Source organism: Mastigoproctus giganteus, chromosome 1 (genome assembly GCF_048544385.1).
Source record: "Mastigoproctus giganteus isolate SK-2022 chromosome 1, ASM4854438v1, whole genome shotgun sequence".
Lineage (NCBI taxonomy): Eukaryota > Metazoa > Arthropoda > Arachnida > Uropygi > Thelyphonidae > Mastigoproctus > Mastigoproctus giganteus.
Genome location: NC_143575.1, coordinates 64042546 through 64069116, shown reverse-complemented (window position 1 = coordinate 64069116; position 26571 = coordinate 64042546). Strand labels below are relative to the sequence as shown.

At 37.5% G+C, this 26571-nt stretch overlaps 1 protein-coding gene across 4 annotated transcripts in view; it reads right to left on the bottom strand.

Annotated features, from left to right (window-relative positions):
- Vps13 (vacuolar protein sorting 13C) overlaps positions 1-26571 on the bottom strand; it is a 1645987-nt gene that overhangs the window by 1176032 nt on the left and 443384 nt on the right. For all 4 annotated transcript variants that reach the window (XM_090373229.1, XM_090373247.1, XM_090373239.1 and 1 more), the window contains exons 20-21: positions 14155-14242; positions 8303-8420 (exon numbers count right to left, since the gene is read on the bottom strand). In XM_090373229.1, coding sequence (XP_090229355.1) covers positions 8303-8420; positions 14155-14242 — 206 coding nt within the window. The remainder of the gene's footprint in view (positions 1-8302; positions 8421-14154; positions 14243-26571) is intronic.

Here is a 26571-nt window from a genome sequence, read left to right as displayed (position 1 = left end):
GAGCAGCAGCACTAATTGCCTAAAGGCCAGAAGTCCGAAGAGTGCATTAGTATTAGTGAAGGTATACAATGCAAGAAAGCAAGCTATGCAGCACCAGAAGAAGAAGAAGAAGAAGAAGAGAGAAAGAAAAAAAAAAAGTCCCATTTCACTCCTCCTTTGTTCCAAATGCCTGTCCAGCTCAGCTTTACATTTATTTAGGTATTAGCTTCCACAACAAAAGATGGAAGACTATCCCACCAATCAACTACCCCCACTAGCTAAAGGCAAATTTCAGCACATCTATTCTATAACTATCTTTACTCAATTTGAAACTGTGCCCCTTCAGTTTCTTAGTTTGAGGAACAGGAAGAATACCATCAGCATTCAGCTCCGTCAATGCATTCAAGGCCTTATACACCTCACTCAGATCACCCTGTAGGTGCCTACTCTCCACACACTGATTTGCAGAACTTAAGCCTTTCTTGCTAAGAGCACCTCCTTTATTCCCCTCACCAATCTTGTTGCCCTTCTTTGTACTCGTTCTAGCAACTCTACATCCTTCTTAAAATGAGGCATCCAGACGTGTACAGAGTACTCAAGGTGTGGCCTGACCATTGCCTTGTATAATGGAATAATCACCTCCCTGTCCCTGCCAGCAAAATTCCTATATATCATTGTCAAGACACGATGACCTGCCCTGGCAGCCCGTCTGCACTGCTCGCTGAACTTCATATTCGACTGAACAATTACCCCAAAGTGTTTTTCCAATTTCCAATTCCCTAAGTGTAGTACCACACAGTTTGTACATTTCTCTTTGGTTATTGCTACCCATATGCAGTACTTTGCATTTGTCAATGTTAAACTTCAGTTGCCACTTCTCAGCATATTTTCCCAACTTATCTAGATCCAGTTGGAGCAGAATACTGTCTTTACTGTCATTAACAATCCTGCCAACCTTTGTATGTATCATCTGCAAACTTGACCATTAAACCTGATATACCTTCATCAATATCATTGATAAACACACAAAAAAACAATAGGCCCAAAACCGAACCCTGGCGAACTCCAGTAATATCTTTATCCACAAAGAGCAATGTCCATTGATTACCACTCTCTGTCGTCTCACACTCAACCATCCCTTTATCCATTGTAGCAACGTACCCTTAATGCCATACCTCTCCGATTTGTACAGCAGTCTTCCTTGTGCAACAGTATCAAAAGCATTCCTGAAATCCAAGTAATGATATCAAAATTGTTTTTGGCATTCAGTTCCTTTGTGACCACATCATAGTATCCAATCAAATTGATCAGACAAGACCTTCCTTCAACAAACCCATGCTGTGTCTTTACTATTTCTGCAGTCTTATCTAAATGATCCTACAATGCTTCATTTACCAGTGATTCCATTATTTTCCCCAGAACACAAGTTAAACTAACAGGTCTGTAGTTAATTTTGTCACTTTTGAACCCCCTTTGTGAATTGGTGATACATTTGCACACCTCCAGTTCATGGAGAACTCCCCTGAGTCCAAGGAAGCTCTCATAATTATGGCTAAGGGTTTGCTTACTTCCTTTGCTGCCTCCTTTAATATAACTGGACAGATCCCATCCATCCCAGGTGCCTTCCTTATGTATAACTTCAACAATTTCTCCTCCACTTTGCTCTCAGTTATTACAAAATCACTTAGCTCCCTGTTAGTGTTTGATAAACTTCTGGATTCTCCTCATTTAATAACTCCTCATGCATGAATGTAGATGCAAAATACTCATTCAGTTTATCAGCTATCTGAGCATGATCATCAATAGTCAGCCCACCTATGTTAAGTGATCCAATATGATTCATCCCTTTCCTTCTAGAGTTTACATAAGTAAAGAACTCTTTGCTGTTTTTCTTTGCATCCTTTGCCAAAGATTTCTCATAATCTGCCTTTGCCTGCCTAATCTCCTTTGTGACTTGATTACAGACTAGTTTATACTTATCCCATACATTCTTCTTCTCTGCCATGAGTCTCATTAATTCACCTGACATCCATTTAAGCCTAAACCTTGAACAGTATTTCTTAGCTGGAATGAAAAGCCTAGTAGCCTTCAAAATGAAGTCCCTGAAGATTTCCCATTTAGAATTCAACATTGGCAACAGCATCAGTTGATTCCACTGTACAGAATTTAAAAACTGTCTGAGACCTCTCTAGTCACCTTAATGCCTTTAGTCACCCTTTAGCCTTGATGGTAGTTACATCTTTAATTCTGATGTGGTAATCACAATGTACTGATTCCCACATCACTACATTGTGATCACTGCCACCCAATGGTTCTTTTATCTGCAAATTCTTAAAGCACGAATAATCATTGCTGATAATCAGATCAATAGTATTACTCTCTCTGGTTGCTTCTAAAACATGTTACTGTAAAAAGAGTCATCTAATAAATCCACAAAAGTCTTGCTAGTGTGTGAGTGACCAATCCGCAACTTCCAGCCAATATTTAGAAAGTTAAAATACCCCATTATAAGGCATTTAATTTACTGGCCCACTCTATTTCTCTGTACAATTGCTCATTATACTCATCAGATTCATTAGTCCTATAACACACACCTACTCTCATTTTTCCTTTCCCAGTGCTTATTTCCCACCAAACAGACTCAACACTGCCATTGTCCATCAACATTAATTGGATGCACTTACTTAGATTTTATGTGTTTGTGAACTAACAGAATAACCCCTCCTCCCTTCCTGTGCTGTCTCTCCTTCCTGTACCCATTGTACTCCCCAAATTCTAATTCTGCACTGCTTATATCTGTGACACCACGTCTGTGATATCCCAGCAATATCTGCCTTTGATGTCTTGACTAGCACTTCAAGCTCATCAAATTTATTAACTATACTCCTAGCATTGGTGTACATGCAAGTATACATGCAAATGTTTCTACTCTTAGTTACCCTAACACAGCCCATGTATTTACTTGTTCCGCTATGACTCCCAGCAGTCCTGGAAATCTCCATTACCTTGCTTTCCAGGCTGCTGCTCATTCTAATAGAAGCAGTGCAAGAATCGCTTTTGCTTCTGCCTGTGGCCACTGTTAACCTTTTAGTCTGTGTATCCCCCACGCTAGCAGTTTTCCCACCCACCTAACACTGCCTCGATAGCATCAGCAAATATTCTTGCACTCTTTCTATTTAAGTGTATCCCATCCCTGTAGAAACAGTTTCTGTTGTCAACAAGCACAGATCAGGCTGAAAAAAGTTCTAGCCCTTGAGCCTTGTACAATCTCTCCAGGGCCGAACTGATCGACAAAGCTCTCATCATATACTCCCTTCTATTGTGTCTGTTGAGAATTGCATACACTTTCACATTCAACCCTAACTCGCGACTTTTTTTTTCAACATTGACCTGTACTTGATGAGTAAATCTGGAGATCTCTTACTCTTAATGTCACTAGTTCTAACGTGTACTCTTAATGTCACTGGTTCCAACATGTAAATTTCTGTTTATCGTGAAAAACTACAAAAGTAAATAGATGATCAAAGATTGGTTAAAGACCAAATATATAACTGAGATGAGACTGGCCTTAATTGGAAGGCACCACTGAAAAGACACTGGCCTCAATGACTGAACATGTGGCACTGAAGTACAAGATGCAAAAAGATTGCATAATTATAATGGTATGGGCTAATGCCAGCAGTAGTCATAAATTGCCTTTGGCGATTATAGGAAAACCAAAACAGCCTAGGTCATTTAAAATCATTAATTTAAATGCTTTGCCAGTTAAATATTTCTCACAAAACAATGCATGTATGAGCCAAGATATATTTCATGATTGGTTTCATAAAATATTTGTACCATGTGTAAGATCACATTTGGCATCAAAAGGTTTACCAGAATATACAATGCTACTGATGGGCAATGCACCTATTCCGCCCATACACATATGTGATTTAAAAAGCAATGATAGCAAAATATCGTGCCACTTTCTACCAGCAAACACAGCGCTGTTGTTGTTGTTGTTGTTACAGTGGTACCTCGACATACAAGTTTAATTCGTTCCGTAACCTTGCTCGATCTCAAAGCAATTTTCCCCATTGAAATTAATTGAAATGCCATTAATCCGTTCCAGCTCCCAAAAAACCACCTCAGTTGTTTTTGTTAAGTGTTTTTGAATAAGAAAAATGTATTTACAAGAAGAAACATTTATTTATAAATAACAAATACATATTCTATAGAAACATAATAAAAGAAAAGGTGAAGTGCTTACGGAAGCGTATAATTTTCGTCACTGGTCTTTGCTTTTTTTGTCACGCTTTGCTCATTTTCACCTGCAGATCATTTAAAAAAACTGTCCAAGGAGGTTTGTTTCTTCCTCCCTTTCAGGATATTGCGGAAATGTGTTAGGCAAGTTTCGTTGAACAACTCCGATGCACGACCAGTTGCAACTTTTTCGGGGTGATTTTTATCCACGAACTCTACAACTTTCTCTCACATTCCCAAGATCTCCTTTATATTTCTTGTAGAGATAACCTTCTCCATCTCTGGCTCCTCTTCAAAACTAATTTTTCGTTGAACCACCATATGCTGCTGCGAATGTAGATCGTGTAACTCCTCGGTTGTCAACTCCTGAGTCTGTTCCTCGACAAGTTCATTCACATCTCTCTCTCTCTCTCTCTCATCCACCTCCAGACCCATGGATTTTCCCAGAGAAACAATCTCCTCTACCACTGACACTTCGGGTTCCAATCCTTCAAAAGCCCTTTCAGCTACAGCCTCAGGCCACAGCTTCTTCCATGCAGATATTAAGGTCCTCGTTGTAACACCCAGCCAGGCCTGATCAATAATTCTTAGGCATATCACGATGTTAAAGTGGTCCTTCCAGAACTCTCAAAGGGTAAGGTTTGTGTTCTCCGTCACTTCAAAGCAGCGCCGAAAAGTGTGCTTGGTGTACAACTTCTTAAAATTAGAAATCACCTGCTGATCCATGGGCTGCAGGATAGGAGTGGTGTTGGGTGGTAGGTAGAGAACCTTTATAAACTTGAACTCTTCGAGTAAATCATCTTCGAGATTTGTTGGGTGAGCAGGGGCATTGTCGAGGACAAGGACTTGCATGGGTAGGTTGTTTTCCTGTAGATATTTTTTAACAGAAGGGCCAAACACCAGGTTTATCCACTCCACAAAGAATTTCCTGGTGACCCACGTCTTCGGATTTGCCCTCCACATAACTTGTAGTTTTTCTTTTAAAATCTTATGTGACTTAAAGGCTCTGGGATTTTCCGAATGGTATACTAGCAGAGGCTTGATTTTGCAGTCGCCACTCGCATTGGCGCAAAGTGCTAGAATTAATCTATCCTTCATGGGTTTGTGACCTGGCATCGTCTTCTCCTCTGCCGTTATGTAAGTCCTATTCGGCATCCTTTTCCAGAAAAGCCCTGTCTCGTCACAGTTGAAGACTTGCTGAGGGATGTATCCTTTGGCTTCTATCAGTTCGGAAAACGTTTTGATGTAAACCTCAGCTGCCTTCACATCTGAACTTGCTGCCTCACCATGCATGACGACGGAGTGAATGCCGGTCCTTTTCCTAAAGTTGTCAAACCAGCCCCGACTGGCTTTAAACAAGTCTTCCGATTCCTCGTTTGTGGATCTGCTTCAGCAAATCACCGTAAATCGCTCGTGCCTTCTCACATATGATACTTTGTGTTAAGAATCCTCCTTGAAGCTGCTTCTCTGTCATCCACACCATCAGTAGTTTCTCCATTTTCTCATGGAGAGAGGTCCGGAGCTTAGAAATTATTGTAATGCCCTTGGCTGGCGTTATACCCTTTATCAACTTCTTCTGTTTAAGCACATTGTTTAAGCACATTCTTTTTAAGCATATCATTGATGTGCTACGCCCGTACATCCTCGCCAAGTCAATTACTCACACACCTTGCTCATGTTTTTCTATGATTTCACGCTTTAATTCAATAGACATCATCTTCTTCTTCGGACCCATGGTTATAAAAATAAATTTGATAATGTTTTGTAAATGTACAAAAAGCAAAAAACGCGAACCAAACTTATCAAAAATGCTACAAAAACAAGGGAAACAAGCACACAGACTGAGGTCTAGTCTGAGGTGGGAGAAACTGTTAGACGCTGAACACGACCCCAACATGCGCCCCGCATGTTGGGGTCGTGTGCAGCAGTGTAGTGTGCGATTCCTCGTATCTCAAATCTTGCTCTCATCTCAAAGCAAAATATCACTCGCTCGGCGGCTCGTATCTCAAAACACTCGTATATTAGGGCACTCGTATATCGAGGTATCACTGTATTTGGTTTTTAAGAGCATTAGCAACTAAGGCCATATTGCTCCGGGAATATGCAGTGGTCACGGGCTCGAACCCTGGTCTAATCAAGAAGCATGTGCTACGCACTGCTGCTCCTTCCCACCTGGCTATGGAGGTGCCCAAACAGAGTGCCTCCATAGCCAGATGGGCAGGAGCAGCAGTACACAGTACACGCTTCTTGATTAGACTGGGTTTCGAGCCCGTGACCACCAAATATGGAGGATGCGGAAAAGTCAGGAAATGACACAACATATCACTGGAGCAATATCGCCTTAGTTGCTAATGCTCCTAAAAACCAAATAACAACAACAAGCAGCAAAAACAACATCTATCATTCAACCAATTGATCCAGGCATGATTCGCAAAATGTTCATTCAAAAACTTGTTTCAGCAGAAAATAAATTAGATGTGATAGAGTTTTGGAAAAGCTACACTATAAAAGCCACAATTTTAATGTTGCTGATGCCTGGAATAATGCTCCAGTTCAAACAAGACAAAGAAACGGGAATAAGTTGTGGCCAGAAATATATTCAATTGATACAGAAACCATTCCAAAAGAAACTGAAACCTTCCAGTTATGTTCGAATGTTCCTGGTTTTAAAAATATGATTGGTTTTATATTTCTAAATAAATTTTTAATTTTTTCAGTGATCACATGTTCTACCACAAGCAGGATGATCTTTTCTGCAGTTTGGACATACTGGTTTCGGTGCAGTACAGGTTTCGCAGTTATTCAACTGACCTGCACTTTGCACAAGCAGGGGTTCCCCGGCAATCTGTCTGGGAATGTCCATACTTCTGACATCAGAAACACCGTAGCAAGTTTGGAATATGGTCTGACATTACAGACCATATATCTGGCCTTAATGGATACTGGGCAATGTGGTATATTAAAGTTCAAAAGGAGACTGCGTGTAGGAGTCAGAACTCCATCTTTTCTGGTGGAGATTCCCTTGACCTGTATAACTCCTCCTTCTTTAAATTCTTCAAGCATCTCCTATTGAGACACATCTAGTAAATCCCAGTCAGAAATCACTCCTTTAGAAGTGTTCAGTGATCTATGGGGTGTACAGTTATTGGTAGTCCAGCAAAGAGATTAATCTTCAAGAGCCATTCTGAATATTTAATAATAGAGGTCTCGATCAGAATATCTCCTGACCTAAGTCTTTATACAGACTTCTGAGCTCCAGCTCTACTTTCTAATTCCTTTTTTTTTTCTCTAAATGGCTAGAGTTTGCCAATTTCATTTTCACCAGGTGAGTACATGATTATTTGGAGTACGATAAAGCTCAGAGTCAGTTTTCTGGTGTTTGGAAGTTCCTGCAATAGAACTATCTTTCTTTTTTGATGTTTGGGGTATGTCTGGCAGCTCAGATAAGCTAGAGTTCCATTTACTCATGACGTGCTCTTTTTGGCTCTGGGAGATTATTTTTTTTTCTTCCAGGTTACCAGCCCCATGATACGGAGGCAAGAGCAGTACCACCTAGCGACCCTAGCAAAGAGAAGGTTAGTATTAACTGAAAATAAAAAAGAAAAGGGGGTTAAAAAAGGTACTTTCCCCTCTAGGTTATATTATTTGAATAGATCTATTTAATTCTAATACTAAAGAGTTAACGGGCTTGTGAAACTCAGGAGAAACATATTTACAGTAAAGTGTACTAGATAATCACTATGAGAAGGCACTGCAGTCACTAATATTGCTTGGCACTCGGGGCACACTATATTCGAAGCATCTTCAGTCATAATGGAAAATAATTATTAAAGATTTTACCAATTAAAACTGTTAAATACTATGATTTATTGTACCAGAGCAGTAATAGTGCAAACTAAAGTGAAACATGTTAATATTTCAAACTTTTACCAATCACTTTGGTAAAAGTCTAAATTTCAGGCTTTTGCTAACCCCAATTGGTAAATCCTAGTATTTACTGGATTTTGAGCTTTTACATTAACATATTTATGTTCACCAAAAAAATTAACAGTTCATTAATAAATACCCAACAACTTACCTAGGAATTCTAGGATCATTAGTAATTATTGATTTGTGTAACTGAATGTTAATTTCAGTAGGATGCAAAAGATGCAAAACATTTTCATCTTTTCCACTCACAGTCGTCCAGTCGGTATCTGTAAAAGTTAAAAAAGCTGAAATAAATATTTGAAAAAAATGGATAAAAGCATAAGAAAACTGATGGACAACTGTTATTGCACATATAGACCCAAGGAATATTATGTAATTATTATCATATCATAAACACTAATATTTTATGCAGAACGGCAAGACGCTGAACCAGCACCAACTCCACAAGTTGAGGGCTGGTCACTATAATGTTTTAAACTTCAATGAATTGTTATGGTTATTTTTAAATATTGCAGAGCAGTTCTATATTCCTACTGCTCTTTTTGACCTGATCTTACAAATGCCAAGATCCAATAATTGTGTAGACTAGTAAAACAGAGGAAGGTCACAGTCATGTTTCTGGAAACACTGCCACATTAATAGGAGCTAATAACATGCCATATCATCCTGCTGAAAGTAATCATTATTATCCCTTCCCCATCAGTCTGCACTATCTCCAATAAGCATGATGAGGCCAAGTTGTTCTCTCTATTCTCTGGTTCTTCTGGTTCTGCCGGCTATGACCATATCTTCTTGCCAATTGCGAGCTATGGTGCACATGTCTAGCTAGATTGTGCATTGTAAAATGCAAATGTTAGGAAAATACACTCAATTCAACAGATAATGTTACATGTTAATGTTGTTACAACTCAGTATGCCTTGTAGAACTGTGTCAAATAAGGCCTTGCAGAAGATAACAGAATGGCTGCTGCTGGATTTGGTCTTAGTATTCAAGTCAATGTACTTCTATCTGTGGTTTAGACAGCCATACGAGTGGAATATCAAATTAGATTTGTTATGACGATGGTGATAATGAGGAGGAAAGGAAACAATTATGGACTCTTCTTATTGACAATGGCAAGACAGATGGAACAACTGTACCAAGGGTTTAATAAGTAAAACATTTTTTTCAAGTATTAAACAGTTTTGGAAGGGTATACCAAGTTGGTTTCAACCAAACCTCTATTCAACATCCTGCTTACAGGACATGGGTTCTTCTTTGGAAAATTATTTATTTATTTTTTTTTAATGTAAACTCCAAACATGAGAGATATTAGAACCTATAGTACTTAGTACCGTACTTGGGTTGGAGGCAGAGAAGATGAAAAAGATATTTGTTGACATTGGACTTCAACTTCTGTAGACTGTATTTTACAGGAAATACAGTATGAAGAAAGGCTGTTCCAGAAAATGGCAGTTGAATGAATAAATGAGGAAGATAAAAATTTGTTTCTGTGAGTTTTAAGTTGGACAGTAAATGGATGTTGGCTGGTTGCGCCATTTGTTCGGATTGTTTTTAAAGAGAGAGGGGGAATTATAGAAGCCAATTCAGAAGAACAGTGCCCATGGAAATATCTGTAGAAGAGGCACGCAGCAGAAACAGTACGTCTACGAGACAGCGAGTTGAGAAACTCTGTTAGAGATGAATTAATTAACCTAACTGTCCTCTACTGAGTGGAATCAAGAAGCCTGAGAGAGGTTTTGGGGGCATCACCCCCAGATGTGGGAACAGTATTCCATAGTAGGGGGGATTTGCGATTTGTACAGAGTAAACAGCTATTTGGAAGAAAAGTAAATTCTAGGTTAAATAAATTTAAGGAGGAACTAGACAAACATTTAGAGGGAATGGTTGTGTGAATTTTTTTTTTTGCTGATGCTGCATAAGCTCATATGCTTGCTTTCTTGCATCACATGCCACTATTACTACTACTAGTAATTATAAACATGTGGTAAACTCAATCTTATTGCATTTGCAATAATACCAACAGCTGGAATTCTGTGGGATTCTAAATTATTATGGTGAAATGTATTTCTCCATATTTCTCAATGAAATTTTCAATCATGTAAAAAATATAAATAAATTTTCAACATTTATTTATGTTTTTTGCAGGTAGCAAAACTCACTGCAAAATCTAAAATTTTGGTAGTAAATACATGACTGTGCAATAAAAAACCATGAAAATCAAGGGATGACAGTATTTCAGCATGTTCATTGTGTACTTGTGGAGTGTATATGTTCATTGTGTACTTGTGATTTTTAATGGATTACTGTTTTCTACAGCATTTTCATGCTAAATGGGTATTTCTATGCTAAATGGGCAGAGAAGCAACAAGAGAAAGTGATATCCTTGCATGGAGAATCACTGCTGATTATCAGCAGTGATTCTTCATGCATTAAGAACCTGAAGATAAAATATCCTCTGAGTGGAAGTGATCACAGAGTGTTGATGTGGGAACAACTTAAAGACAACTACTGCCAAGGGTAAAAGGAAGAGCTTCTGCATTCGTAATGGTGACTACAGTGGTCTCAGACAGTTTTTAAATTCTATACAGTGGAAACATCAGATGTTACCAACAGAAAATGCTCAATGGGAAGCATTCAGTGAAGTAATAGTACAAGCTACCAAGCTTTTTATAAAAAATAAGAAATACCGTTCCAGGCCAAGACATAAATGGAAGTCTGATAAACTAACGAGACTTGTGGGAAAGAAGAAAAATGCATGGGATACATATAAATTATCAGGTAATATAGAAGCCTATAGTCGATATAAGTGGTTTGTAATCAAATCACAAAGGAAGTTAGACAAGCTAAGGCAGATTACAAGAAGTTCCTGGCAAGGAATAGCAAGAAAGGTAGCAAAGACTTCTTTACTCAAATTAACAGTAGAAGAAAGAGGCTGAGTCACATTGATACACTTAATGATGTTTCTGCTCAGGTTGCTGAAAAAATTGAATGAGTAATTTGCATCTACATTCACACATGAGGAGCTCTTTAGGGAGGGGAATCCTAGAAGTTCCTCAAAATCTAACTGGGAGCTAAATGATTTTGTGACTGAGAGGAATGTGGAAGAGAAACCATTGAAGTTTAACATAAAAAAGGAACCTGAGGTGAATGGGCTCTATCCAATTTTATTAGGTGAGGCAACAAAAGAAGCAAACAATTAGCTATAATTAAGAGAGAATCTCTGGATTCAGGAGAGGTCTCTATGGATTGGTGATTTGCAAATGCTTCCCAAATTCACAAAGTGGAACCAAAGGGACATGAGTAATTACAGACCAGTTAGATTAATTTCTGTTGCAAGAAAAATAATGGAGTCACTGGAGATGCAGTTTAAAATGAAAAATGGGATAATTGTGCAGTCTGATGTGAAGTTCTCTGAATAATACCAACAGGCTGCCGGTACTGCTCATGAAGTTTTGTCTATGGTATGCAGGAACTTTGATAACAGGGACAAGTAAGTGATTATCCCATTTATGATGCAATAGTTAGGCAGCATCTTGAGTACAGCAGGTCTCATTTTATTAAGAATGTTGATCTGCTGGAATGAGTACAAAAAAGAATTGTTGATGGGAACAAAAAAAGTGGTCATAATAAGACATGCTTCAGTTCTGCAAACTGCAACATCTGGAAACTAGGCACCTGCAATGTGATCTGATTGAGGTGTTTAAGGCTTTGAATGGATTGAGCAAGCTCAATACTGATTCTTCCTCTTGCTCAACCTACACACATGAGGGTACATAAATTCAAACCAAGGAGGGATGGTTGCAGGACAGGTGTGTGAAGGTTCAGCCAGGAGTTGGTTGATTGTTTGGACAAATTTCGTCTGGTGTTGTGGAAGTCAGGAGTTTCAATAAATTCAAGGAAGAACTAGACAAATTATTGGAGGGCGCAGGTGATATGGGAGGGTTTTTTTTTTTTTACTGGTGATTTATAAGCTTGTTTTCTTGCATCATATACCACTATCCTGAAAACCTATTGGATAGTAAGAGAGTTCTTTGACCAATAATAATAGTAACCAGACACACCCAACCACCCCATGAACTTGATACCAGTACCAGTCACAAGGGGGAAAAAAATCCCATAAAGGAGAATATGTTTTTATAATAATAACAAAAAAGCAGTGCAATACTTATACAACTTGTGGTGCAGGAATTTTGTTATTGTGAGTAACTGGACAACTCCAATATTCAGTGATTAATTGCATGTATTACATGCATGTGAATGTATAAAACCACTGAGGATGTTTAACAAGAGTATCTTTAGACTCTGGAAAGAACCCTTTGGACTGGAGAAGTGCTAATGTCTTCCCAATCCACAAAGGTGATGCTAAAGAGGAGCTGGATAACTACAGCCAGTGAGGTTTACTTCTATGGTAGGGAAGATCATGGAGTCTGAGGTTAAGGATTCAATTTAGGACCATGCTGGGATCTATTCAAAATACCAAAAAATCTTGAAAACTCTAACATAGGTTTGTTAAGGGAAGGTCAGACCTGACCAATATGGTAAATTACTACAATGTGCAAGAGTGCATTAAGCAGTTGGATAGGTAAAAATTTTGATGTTATAGATCTGTGACAGGGGTTTGGAATGTTCATGGCCTGAATATGAAAGGGTAATGGTAGTATTAAAAATTTCTCTACTTATTTTTTTAACACTTCAAATAGTAACCCACTAAGCTTTGTACAGTTTCAAAAACATATACAGTAGACTCTCAATTTTCCGGGATAGATGGTAAAATAAAAATAAAGATGGTAATAAGTGATGAATAAATGAAAAGGATATTTTACATAAAAAAGTGATATTTTTTATTACAATTTTTTATGATTCTTTTAAAATTTTGATCATAATTTCATTCTGTACATATGCTAATGCATCTAATATGCAGAATTCTATGGCTAGTCAATTAAGCCAAAATAAGAACATGCTAATATTTAAAATCTTTATGCATAAATTTTTAATTTTTACAAATATTCAAATATTCTGAAAACCACTAAATAGTTTCACCAAGAATTAACCTAAGAGGAATAGAAATAACTCTCTTAGGCTAAAGATTAAACCAAGGTTTAACCAAGAATTCCAAGAAAATCTTTAACCTAAGAGGGTTAAAGATTTCCTTGGAATTCTTGGTGAAACTACATACAAAATATCAAAATAACCTCTTCTTGGCAACAGGAAAAAGTATTAAAGAAGAAATTATAATAAAAGTAGACTTCAGTATTATTGCACTACAGCACATGTGCTAAATGAAGTGGTATCGTGCATTGAAGCATACTGTTTAGAATGTAGGGAAGGGAGCTTATTCAATGTGATTCTAAACAAGTGTCACAAAATTGACAGGCGTATTCTACACCTCAAATTTGAGAAAAAAAAGTCCTAATAAACAGGGGTCTGCAAAACTTGTTGTTTCCAAGAAACAAGAAGTTTGTGTACCCATGTTTATTAGGACTTCTTTTCTCAAATTCGAGGTGTAGAATATGCCTGTAAATTTTGTGACACTTGTTTAGAATCACCCTGTACCCAGTGCAAAAGAAAATTGTTTGCAAAAATTTCCCTCGCAAACATAATGGATACATATTGTTATATTGATACATTTCCTTACTTTTTACACCAATATCATGACAGTAAAATTACAACAGATTTTCTCTGATCAACGAAAAGTAATATAACCCCAATATCCAACCACTTTCAGGAATGCCCTGTAAATATTTACTTCCATTAAGAATTGATTAATAAAATAAAAATTTTAATAAAAAGCTTTACTGCTATTCACACTATTCAGTCAAATCATACACGGTACATTAAGAAGCTCTAAAAATTATCTAAGTGTTAAAATAAAAATTTAAAAAAGATAATAAATTAAGTGTTAAAAATATTAGCTCCACTTCAATTTATGGATTATAACATCATTTAATAGAAATTACTTTGAATTAATTTTGTAAACTATACCAAAATTCACATACTAGGAAAAGAAAGAAGAATTTCAACATTCTGGATTTCCAAATGAAATTTATCATAAGCATGAGCTATCATAGTAGATACAACTTCACTCTGAAAAGATAAAGTCCATTATTAAAAAAGAGAAAATTCTCTTTCAATACAGTGATTTAAATAAGAAAATTTTAAAAACATTAAATAATATCAAAGAAAACAATTGAATATTTTGGTGAAGATATTCATTTGAATATCTTCACCAAAACTGTTCTTGACCCAACAGCAGGCACACTGATAAAGCAAGTTTATCACCCATTCCTTAAATTTAAACACATAAAAATATGTATCTATATATTAATATGTTCACAGTATGGTTTCCAATTTTGATCTGCATCACTGATTTTTTAAATGGAAAAGTACAACTGTAAAATATCTATAAATAATCCCTGATGGTCTACCAAAAAACCATGTACCTGCCAATATATAATTTTCCTAGAGAATTTAGGTTTCAGCTTCGATTTCTCTCACTTCACAACACTGGGTTGGAAGTGAAGTGGTTTGAAAATAATATTTTGAATAAAAATAATATTTATTCTTATTATTATAATAAGATATTCTTATATCTTATTAGAAGACGAAATGCACAAGGCATAATTTCTTATGGGTTTAGGTAATTAATTATATAATATCAGTGTAGATACACCATAGTTTACCCATAAATTTGAACTATGTATGTAGTGTAAAGGCATTGTTTTAATTGTATCCAATACTGTGGCTACCTTCACAATGAGATAGCTGGTATTGCACTACTTCAAATAAATAACGATTCTGTAGTAGAGAAGACTACTGTTATTTATATTCAGTAGATACCACCGCCAAGACAATCATTTTGAAGTTAGTGGGCTTCATCATCAGTGGGTCTGCAGGTACCCTGGTAATGTAACATGCCATTACAGTTGCGAAGTTATTTCCACAATATGAGAGATGCCTTTACACTACGTAAGTAGTTCAAATGTATGGGTAAACTATAGTGTATCTACACCGATATTATATAGTTAATTACCTAAACCCATAAGAAATGCCTTGTGCAATTTCATCTTCTAATACATTATTTTTACCTACACTCTATTTGGTATCTCTATATTTGGTATCTCTCATATTGTGGAAATAACTTTGCAACTGTGATGGCATGTTGCATTACCAGGGTACCTGCCCACCCACTGATGATGAAGCTCACTAGCTTTGAAATGATCATCTGGGTGGTAGTATCCACCGAAAATAAATAATAGTAGTCTTCTCTACTAGAGAAGCATTATCTCTTTGAAGTAGTGCAATACCAGCTATCTCATTGTGAAGGTAGCCACAATATGAGATACAATTAAAATGATGCCTTTACACTACAAATGTAGTGCCAAACACACTTTGAACTACATATGTAGTTCAAATTTATGGGTAAACTATGGTGTATCTACACCAATATTATATAGTTAATAATCAGAATAAAGAAAAGAATTTTAAAGTGCACCAATTTAAAACTATTTCTCTTTTATTCCCAAAAAACATTGGGTGGTGAACACAATACTACAGCATTCTCATGAACTTTCAGACACACCACTAGAAGGTTAGGGTGTCTGCATATTGCACATACATGGGAAATAAACTCCAAAGCATGAAACCTCACCACCTAGAAAAAGGTGAAATATTTGATATTCAAAAGGCCAAAATTATGATCCATGTTTATATTGTACCTTCACTATCTGGCAGAATGGATTGTGCTCCATGTTCCACCAGTACCATGAGTATGTTCACCAAAAGATCTATTTCAATGTTGAAACACAGCAGTAGTTGTGCCCCAGTTGTAACAAAAACAGTCATACAGTATCTAACAGCTGCTCAAATTGTTTTTTATTTCTTCAAACAGTTTTTCTTCTGACTTCTGCTACAAGTATATCAATGCTACACATTTCACTAATGAATTGTAATACAAGTAACCCTTGTATAACACGGGTTACTTGTATAACATCGTATAGTGTGAAACCGTATCATAGGGGACAAAGAACCAGTAAAATAAGGGGGGTGTTATATTCCAAAAGCTAACAAAAATATATCATTTTTTTAAATTAAAAATAGTAATAACTGAACAAACATCTTACAAACTGTGATATACATATGTCAGATAATGTACGTTCATTTAATTTTCTTCCTCTTCATCGCTGCTAAGCCACAATCCCAAACAAGAACATTTTCTTTGTTGCAGAATATCCTCACATTCTGCACTTTTTTTGCAGCATCTAGATTTTGTGTATCCTCTGTTCTCTTTAAAATATCATTGCAAATTTCAATGTAATTTCAATGCTAAGCATTTTTGAGGCTCCCTTTTGAACTTTGTGCTCCTTTCATTCGAAGGATCTGCATTCAAAAAGTAAGATTCTAACTGCTCAACTAAGTTTAGGCTTTTTATTGTAAAATTTGGAACTTCAAAATTTTCATCTGAGCCATCATCCTCTGAATTGATTTGGTTTACCTCTGATCCCATTTCCACCAAATCCACTTCACCAGTCTCTTGTTCTACCAGTAATTCTTGAACATCTTCAGTAGTCATATCATCAAAACCTTCCCCTCCTACTGACTTAGCAAGTTCTACTATCATGCCAATTCTGTTTTTTGCCAGTTCGACCACATTTCTTGAATAAACTGACTCTGGCCATACATTTTTCCAGCAAAAATTTTTCCATTTTTCTGGCCATACATTTCTTCAAAAACAGAATGGAGGCAATTTTTTGACATGCATTTGGGAATCATCTCCGATGTCTTTACAGCTTCTTATGATGACTGGAAACATTTATCTTGCAGGTCCTTCTTTAACTTTGGAAATAAAAAAAATTGCAGAGTGCAAGGTCAAGGCTGTAGGGTAGATGAGGAACACACTTGACATTAATGCTGGCTAAGTACATGAAAGTATGAGCAATATGAAGGCTTGCATTATTGTGATGCAGCGTCTGCCCACCTGTGTGCAGTTGTGGTCATTGGCGACAAATGTAATTCTACAAAGTGTGCAGTATAGTTCTCTGGTAAGGTCCCATAACAGTCACATGACATGGCACAACATACTAATAAACCATTTGTCAAAAATTTACAAATAGTTTACTTGAATGTCATTTTTCTTGAATGTCAAAAAAAAGATATAACCATAACCGTTTCTGCAGAAGCCACAACTTCTGGTTTTTTTGGTTAGTGATGATGTAGACTTCCAAACAGAGCCTTGTTTCTTACTTTCTGGTATTGAAATGATGAAGCCACATCTCATTCACTATTATCACATTGTTCACAACTTCATCTGTTGCAGCTTCTGACAAACCTCCATGCGAACTTGCTGTTGCTCAAGTGTGAGTAGTCCTGGAAACTAGTGTGCACAAACATGTGTCATATGCAAATGGTCATGGAAAATACTGTGCATGCTTTCTACTGAAATTCTCAAACATCTTTGCCAGTTGCCTTACTGTTATACAATACACTTCTTTCATGATTATAAAGGAAGTGTTTATGGTTTTGTGGTGATTGCAGTGGTTAGAGCTCCAGGACTGCCAATTTTGTGATTGAATCATGTCCATCTTCAAACATTCTAAACCACCTGCGAGTTGTGCTTTTCGGAGGTGTAGAGTCACTACAAGATTCTTAACATTTCAAAAGCTTCAGCTGATGTTTTCTTGAGATGGAAAGAAAATTTGAGAGCAGCATACTGTTCCCCCTGTGTCATGTCCACTGTTACATATGCATAAACTTAACCGACCACCAAGGTCGCACCATGCACACGAATCAACTGCGAAGTTGCCATTTGATGCAACTTGGTTTGGTCTTAACTTCCGCAGCTCAGCTAGAACTATATTAAGCAGCACGGTTGTTGATAAAAAAAAAAAAAAATTAGGATCATTCTCTATAGAACAATTCTTGTAAAAGGTTTTTTAATTTTATAAAAATTATATACCTGTATTATCAAATGAATGTGCACTATATAAATAGTGCACATTGATCATCATTGAGTCAATGTAATATACATTTTATCTGTAAGAGAACTGGAATATTCGTTGTTTTGAAGACAAATTTGACCTAATCTGAAAATTAGATCAAATTTGATCTAAGATTAGACAAATTTGATAGAAGCTAAGCAGCAACCTGGTGTCTGTCAGTTTTCTGTAAGTGGAACAGTAGGTATTTTAACAGTCTGCTATCCACTTGAACATATAGAACTCCAGACCTCAACATTTAGCTCCCCTTGATCATCCCTCTCTTTATTAAGAACTGAGTGGATAGCTTCATATATCAATTGTTTTTCGCAATTATGTATATTAAATTACATAATTGCGAATTGAGTTAAAAGAATTGTTAAAATTCTTTTAACTCACTGTGAATGCTCTATATCTTTTAGTCTTACTTTATAATATTTATTTTATAGCGTATAATAATTATTACTTCAGAATAATCTGTAAACTTCCTGCTTTCAATTTTCTGACCATGCAGTGGTGAAGGACTTTCCGTTACCATCCAATATACCTAAGTGCAATAAAGATATTCATTCTCTCTCTCTCTCTCTCTCTCTCTCTCTCTCTCTCTCTCTCTCTCTCTCTCTCTCTCTCTCTAATTTGTTATTACCATATAAGTGTTAGCCAAATGTCAAGGCTCGCTGGTTGTCAGATCACTTTTTCAGAGCTGCCAAGTGGAATATTGTTTTTATTATTCAAAAATTATGTTGTTGTTGTTGTTGTTGTTGTGTTTAACGACACATAGGCTGCTAGGGCCATATTGTGTCTTTCTAATAGTGGATATAACTATATTTTATGATATATTCCGATACGATTTAGGAAAATAAATAGTTCTTTTTCATTAGAATCATCACCCAGAATCTGTAATAAATTTATTGATGACTGTGTATTAGCTATTGATTTAAAGGTGTTTAAGCGGATATTTTGAAAGTGGGGACAGTCCACTAATAAATGGCGAATTGTCAGTTGTACTTGACAGAATGTACATTGTGGAGCGCTGTCATTAGTTAATAGATATAGGTGAGTGAGGTGCGTATGCCCAATCCTTAGCCTTCCTAAAATTATTTCATCTCGCCTGTTTTTGCTGAAGCTGGATTGCCATAGCTTTGGTTCCGGTTTTATTTGGTAGAGTTTATTTCCTGGATAACCTTTCCAGATTAATGACCAACTGTTATAACATGCTTTACAGATAATGTGTTTGTAATCTGTATATGGAACTTGAAATTTCTGCGTAATGGTGGTTTCTGGTTGTTTGGCTGCATGATCCGCTCTTTCATTGCCAGCTATTCCAGAATGTCCTGGGATCCAGCAGAATGTCACAGTTTGTTTCAATTCCTTACAGGCAAGTAGCTTAGAACGGATCTGTTTTATTACAGGGTGAGAAGAGTTGTTACCACTTATTATAGCAGTGACAGCACTGAGTGAGTCGGTGTATATTAAAGTGGTCGTAATTAAAAATTCAGTTATCCGGTCGAGAGCTAAATTAATAGCATAAAGTTCAGCAGTAAAGATACTGCATTCTATTGGTAATGAAACAGAAATGGTGACTGAAGGGAAGACTGCTGCAGCACCTACTTGGGTCTCAGTTTTTGATCCATCTGTATATATTTTGCAGGCCTCTGAGTTAGAAGAGTGAGTTTCATGTAATTGTGCAATATTGGAGGGCGACAAGGTGTTCTTACCCCACTGTTGAAAATAATCGTCGTAATTAACAGAAATATTTGTCCAAGGCGGATCAGGAAGTGTCATGTCCTGAAATATATCGCTGATGTCTATATTCCATGCTTGAGTGAGTTCTCTAAGTCTAAGTGCAGCAGGTCGGTTTTCATTTGGCTTACTGTTGTAAAATGACTCCCATTCGGTATTATACAGATATTTCCAACTAGGGTGGGAGGGCAAACTGCGAATTTTTGCGGCAAACATCAAAAGTAATGTTTTCCTCCGAAGATGTAAAGGTGGCTCATGAGCTTCGATATAAAGGCTCTGAACAGGGGAGGTTCTGAAAGCTCCTAGAGAAACTCTCAGCGCACTGTGCTGGATCGTGTTCAATTGCTCTAAAGTAGTTCTTCTCGCAGAGTCATACACTGGAGAGCAATAGTCTAAGCGGGATCTGATGAGGGCTCGATAAAGATGGATCAAGGTATGTCGATCAGCACCCCATGACATAGATGACACACACCGGAGAATATTCAACTTTTTCAAGCAGATAGTTCTAAGATAAGCTACATGTGCTTTAAAGTTCAGTTTCTTATCCAGTACGAGACCAAGAACACGGACAGTGTCAACAAGAGGAATTGAAATGTTTTTGATCTTTAGCTTAGGATCGGGATGCAGTGACCGTAATTTGCAAAAATGAGTAGTGGTGGATTTCTGCTCAGCTAGGCGGTATCCATTACGTAAGGTCCACGATTCTATTCTGGAAAGAGCAATTTGTAACTGTCTTTCAACAGTATTCATACTTTGTGACTGGCAGGATATGGTGAGGTCGTCTGCATACATGTATATTTGTATGGATTTTGGAAGTTCTTCCAATATGTGGTTGACCCGAACAGCAAATAGGGTAGCACTCAGTATGGAACCCTGGGGAACACCCTCTTCTTGAATGTGAGTTGCTGATAGCATGTTTTGGTATCGGACTTGAAAGGTGCGTAATCTTAAAAAGTTCTGGATGAATTGTGGAAGGTAGCCTCTCAGCCCCAACTGATGTATATCTTTAATAATACCATGACGCCAAGTGGTATCAAATGCTTTCTGAATATCTAGGTTCACCATCACCAGATGTTGTCTCATGACAAAAGCGTTACGTATGTTAGATTCAATTTTGAGTAGTAAATCTAGGGTAGATCTGTTTTTACGGAAGCCATATTGGTGATCGGAAAGAACGTTTTGGGAGTCTAGCACCCACATGAGCCTCTTATGCACCATCCTTTCAAAGATTTTGCCCAAACAGCTTGTCAAGGATATTGGTCTGTAATTCTCAACTATGGAAGGATCTTTACTTGGTTTTAGAATAGCACAAATGTAGGAATGACGCCATGAGAGAGGATATGTATTTTCTGAGAAGATCCGGTTGTAAAAGAGTAATAGTATGTAGAGATCAGCTTCACATAAATTCTTCAGCATACTGTAGTGAATGCCGTCCGGTCCTGCTGCACTATTTGGAGATTTGCTCAAGGATTCTTTGAGTTCAGCTATAGAAAAGGGTTGATTATACGGAAGTGAGAGTCTAGTTGAAAAATTAAATTTATGACGTTCCTCAACAGATTTAATGCGTTGAAAGGAGGTGACATAAGAGGAGGAGGCGGAAATGTTATAGAAAGATTCTGCTAAAGCATTTGCAATGTCAGTAGAAGAGGATAGGTCCTGCCCATTCCATTGTATTATCGGGGACTGCTGAGGAGGAAATTTTCCATTGAGAGCTTGTATTTTTTTCCATATAATTCGAGTGTCAGTATTTTTGTTAATAGTTGATGCAAAGCTTATCCAGGAGTCACGTTTTGCTTTCTTCCTAATTTGCCTTGCTTTGGCTCTGAGTTTTTTGTATAAAATTAAGTTGGCAGTAGTTGGGCATTTGCGGAACCGGTTCCAAGCACGGTTTTTTTCTACTTTTGCTTTAGAGCAATCCGTATTCCACCACTGGTTTTTGTGTACATGTTTGCATTGGTCTGATTTTGGGATGGAAATTTCTGCTGCATATAGGATTTGGCTGGTAATGTGGTCAGTTACGTCATCAATATGTTGATGTTGAACATATTGAGTGTCGAGAAGGACACAAGCTGAGTAGTTTACCCAGTCTGCTTTATAAAAATTCCAAGAAGTACGGCCTTTTGGACATGACACAGCCTGGGTTTCAATTGAACTGATAATAGGAAAATGGTCACTATGGAATGGGTCATTCAACACTAACCATTTCATGCTTGCAAAAAGAGATGCTGAACAGATGGACAAGTCTATGGCTGAGGTAGTACCTGTAGGTAGTTGTATATAAGTCGGAGAGCCAGAATTCAGCAGAGTCAGGTTATGGTTATCCAGGAATGATTCAATTAATTGGCCTCTCCTATCCATGGTGGAAGATCCCCACAATGGATGGTGGCCATTGAAATCACCGAATAAGCAGACAGGAGGTGGCAGTTGTGCAATTAGATTGTCAAGTTCAGCCAGGGAGCAAGGATAATTGGGCGAGATATAAATGGATGCAAGCGTTAATGATATTCCCAATGCCATCCGAACTGCAACAACTTCTAAGGAAGTTTGTAGCTGGAGATGTCTTGATGGTATAGTAGATTTTACAAGAACAGCTACGCCCCCACGGGCAGGACCATCAGAATCTCTGTCTCGTCTAAACATGGTGTAATTTTTGAATCTGAGAGAGACTTTTGGTGATAGAAATGTTTCCTGTAAGCATACACCTACTGCATTTGTTTGAAAAAGTAAATCACTCAGGTCATCAAAATTACTACGTAATCCTCTACAATTCCATTGTATGAATTTATTCATTGTTTGGATTTGATTGAATAAGACTGATCTGACTGTTTTTTCTGAGAAGGTTTCAGTCTGCTTTGTTTTGATTTTTCATTCTTTGAAAAGGTTGGGCGTCCTGTTTCTATGGTATCATTAGCATATAATTCTAAAACTGACTCTTCATCCTCTGGTTGAATATCAATTTCCATTTTCCTATTGCATTGTTTCCCTTTTTCTTGGTCTTCAACATTTGCTGATTTTGCTGTTTCGGGCAATGATGAGATAGCATCAGTTGGGATACTAATTGGTGTATTGTTGGTCTCATTGACTGTAAGTTTCTTTTTGGATGTTAGCAGTGCAGTTTTGGCCCAGGTGGAAAAAGAACTGCTTGGTTCTATGGAGACATCTGTTTGTGTTGCAATTGAGCGGCTACTTCTGGTCACTGATGCGTATGATCTGCTAGGCATGGTTAATAGCACTTGCTTTCTTGCTTCAGGATATGTAACTTTATGCTCCACTTTATATTTCTGGATTTTTTTTCCTGTTTTCCAGAGGTCACATGCTTTAGAAAATGCAGGGTGGCTTCCTTTACAGTTTGGACAAGTAGGAGTGGAAACTGTACACTCTCCTTGGGAATGCTCCTTAGAGCCACAAATAGGACACACAGCATCGCCTCTGCATGCAGTCTGTGCATGGCCGTACTTCTGGCACTTAAAACAGCGAATGGGATTCGGGATGTAAGGTCTAATCTTGCAGTTTAAATAACCTGCTTTGACAGAAGATGGAAGATTCGGAGTGCTGAACGTCAAAATAATAGACCTAGTTGGTAGTAGGTTGCCATCTTTTTTGGTCATTATTCTCCGTGCATGTGTCACCTTTTGTTCGCTAAGCTCTTGTACTATTTCTTCTTCAGAAACAGTTAATAGGTCCCATTCACTGATAACACCTTTAGACGAGTTCAGGGTGTTATGGGGCGTAACTGACACTGGAATATTGTTGAATGTTGTTAAATTTAACAATTTTTCCGAATGAGATGTTTTTGAGGTTTCAATTAAAAGGTCTCCTGATTGGAGACGCTTCACCATTTTAGGGGATCCAACAACCGATTCTAAACATTTCTGTATCAGAAAAGGCGATAGCTTGCCGACAGGTTGTGTGGACAATGAGTGCATTATAAGAAATGCTGGCATATCTGAAATCTGTTTTTCCGTCCGAAGTCTCTTCGGACGATTGGACTCGTGTTCTGAGACAGAGTTAACAACTTTGCCACCTGTGGGCTCCAGAGATGGATATTCATTACAATCCATCGTTGCTCCTTTCAGCCCTGGAAGAGGGAATTCCTTCTCCCAGGTTACCGACCCCGCCACGTGGAGGCAGGAGCAGTGCCAACCAGTGACCAAGCGATCAGCAGAAGAAGAGAGCAGTACGATTCAAAAATTATTGGTTTTTGTTATTTTTTGTTTAAAATTATTAATGTGGTTGTTTGTGTTCATTTGAAGAATTTGCTCTTTACTTGGCCTTTTAAATTTCTTAAAAAAACCAAAGTTGACTGCTACTGTTATTGTTATATTAACAATGTTAGTGGTCACATTATTTTAGTATTAGAAATGCTCACATAGTGCAAGGAAGCCTATGGCTTATGCTGCACAAGCCAAAACAAATAAATAAATAATAATAAAATAAAAGAACAAAAAATAAAATAAAATAATAATAATAAGAAGAAATTTTTTTAAAAAATAATAATTAATAAGAGAAAAGAAAATAGACATTCTATGTGTTTCCCTCCTCCCGCAGGTAATTATTGAGCTAACCTTTGAATTTCCCCAAACTATCAGCCTCTACCATCCACGTAGGCAACTTATTCCAGTAATTTATAACTTGCTGGCTAAAATAAAACTTCCTGCAATCCAGTCTAAACATTTCCCCCTGTAACTTGAAATTGTGGCCCCTTGTTCTAGAATCATTTATAATCGTAAAAATTTTGTCCTCGTTCATTTTACTTATGCATCTTAGAACCTTAAACACCTCAATCAAATCTCTTATAAGGTGCCTAGTTTCCAAGCTCTGCAAGCCACATATTCAAATGGACGCCTCAATATGGACGCCCTTTTGCCGATCTCACCAGGTGAGTTTACCCGTCTTTGGATCCTTTCAACAAGCACAATGTCTTTCTTTAGGTGTGGTCTCCATACTTGAACACAGTATTCCAAGCGGTCTAGCAATAGTCTTATATAATGGGATTATGATGTCCTTATCTCTACTAGCAATTGTTCAATAAATCATCAATGGGCCTTCCTTGCAACCAGTCTACAATGCTCGGATAACTTCATGTCTGACCGTTTCATAACACCCAATTCCCTTTCCTCCACTACTGGCTTTAGTTCAACTCCGCTGGAGTTACTGTTTCCCAGGTGCAATACCTTACACAAGGCTATGGAATAAAGCATAGCTGCATTTTTCTGACCATCCCAGAAGTCTATCTAGGTCTCTCTGAAGAAGCCCTGCTTGGGGGCAATCATTAACTACTCTACCAATCTTTACATCAACTTCAATTTAGACATCCCACCCTCTATCCCTCCATCGATGTCATTTATGAAAATCAAAAACAACAGCAGTCTCAACACTGATCCTTGGGGAACCCCATTTCATATATCAACCCAATATGAGGAATAACCAGTGGTGAGCTATAGTGTGCTCGCAAGAGCCCATTATTATTTTTTTTGAAAATTTGTGAGCCCATTGTTCATACAATCATTTATTTTACAAATGAAATCCTAAATGCACTTATTGAGTATACAGAGTTTAAACTACAGCGGGGCAAACGGGGCCCCATCCCCAGAATTTTAATGGCACAATCAACCAGTTATGTATTTTAAAATTGCTTCATTTTTGATTTAATTACAATCGGTCCTCTGTTTAACAAACCTCGTTACAGTGAATTTTTTTGAATTCCCCTTTGGTAATTACATTTGAAATAGTTTCTGTTGAATGAAGAAAGTTTCCATATAATGAACAGATTAGTAGAGAACTTTGAACACATTGTTCTAACCGCTGGCCTTTAGGCAATATACGTAATTAGAAAGCGCGATTTAAGGGTGAAAGGGATTACCATTACACAATGTTAGTGGTGTCCATAAAACCTATGCAGTCACATACCAAGAAGTCGTGCTAGTCAATATGCTTTCCATATCCAGTCAGAGGATTAAGAAGATTCCCAACAGAGATAATAGCTTCCGGTCAATTTGTGTTGTGGTTCCCCTTAACTCCGACAAACGGGCATTTGTTTTTTTGGAGAAGCGAGTGATCCATGCCTTCCAGTAAATTTCTCCTTTCTATGTTTACATGGTCACAGCAGATGAATATGCACATGATTCCAACATCTTTCACAGTATTCAAAGAACTAGTGACAGTAGCAACATGGTGGGGGGGGGAGGCAACTAAGATATTACATAAACTTTGCAAAGATGAAATGTTAGCAGATTCTGAAACTTCATAGAGGCTTTCACTGCACAGAAAATGTTAGACAGGTGGTGGACAGTGAGATGAAACACCCCGATACACTCCAAGAGAAAATCACCAGTATCATAACTGGAGCAGCGGAGACAGTGATGAAAAGGAAAACCCGCTCAGTTGGGGACATGAGGCAGAAGGAATTCCAAAGAGCACTGAGAACATGGCTACCAACAGATGTAGCAGTACTACAGTAACAATAAAAAGCGGTACGAACACCTATACAGAAAAAATTAAAAAGAACAAGCGAGCCTCTTGGGAAAACCTGGTCTCCAAGACAGGGAACGAGAACCCCTGGGTCGTGGTGTATAAAATCACCACAAACAAGCTCCCCCAGAGGAGAAGTAACCACTGTAACGAGGATGCTCAATTGGAAGCCTGACTAAAATGTGGGAAGAATCGATTACCAATATCCTTAGTGCTATTATCCATGAA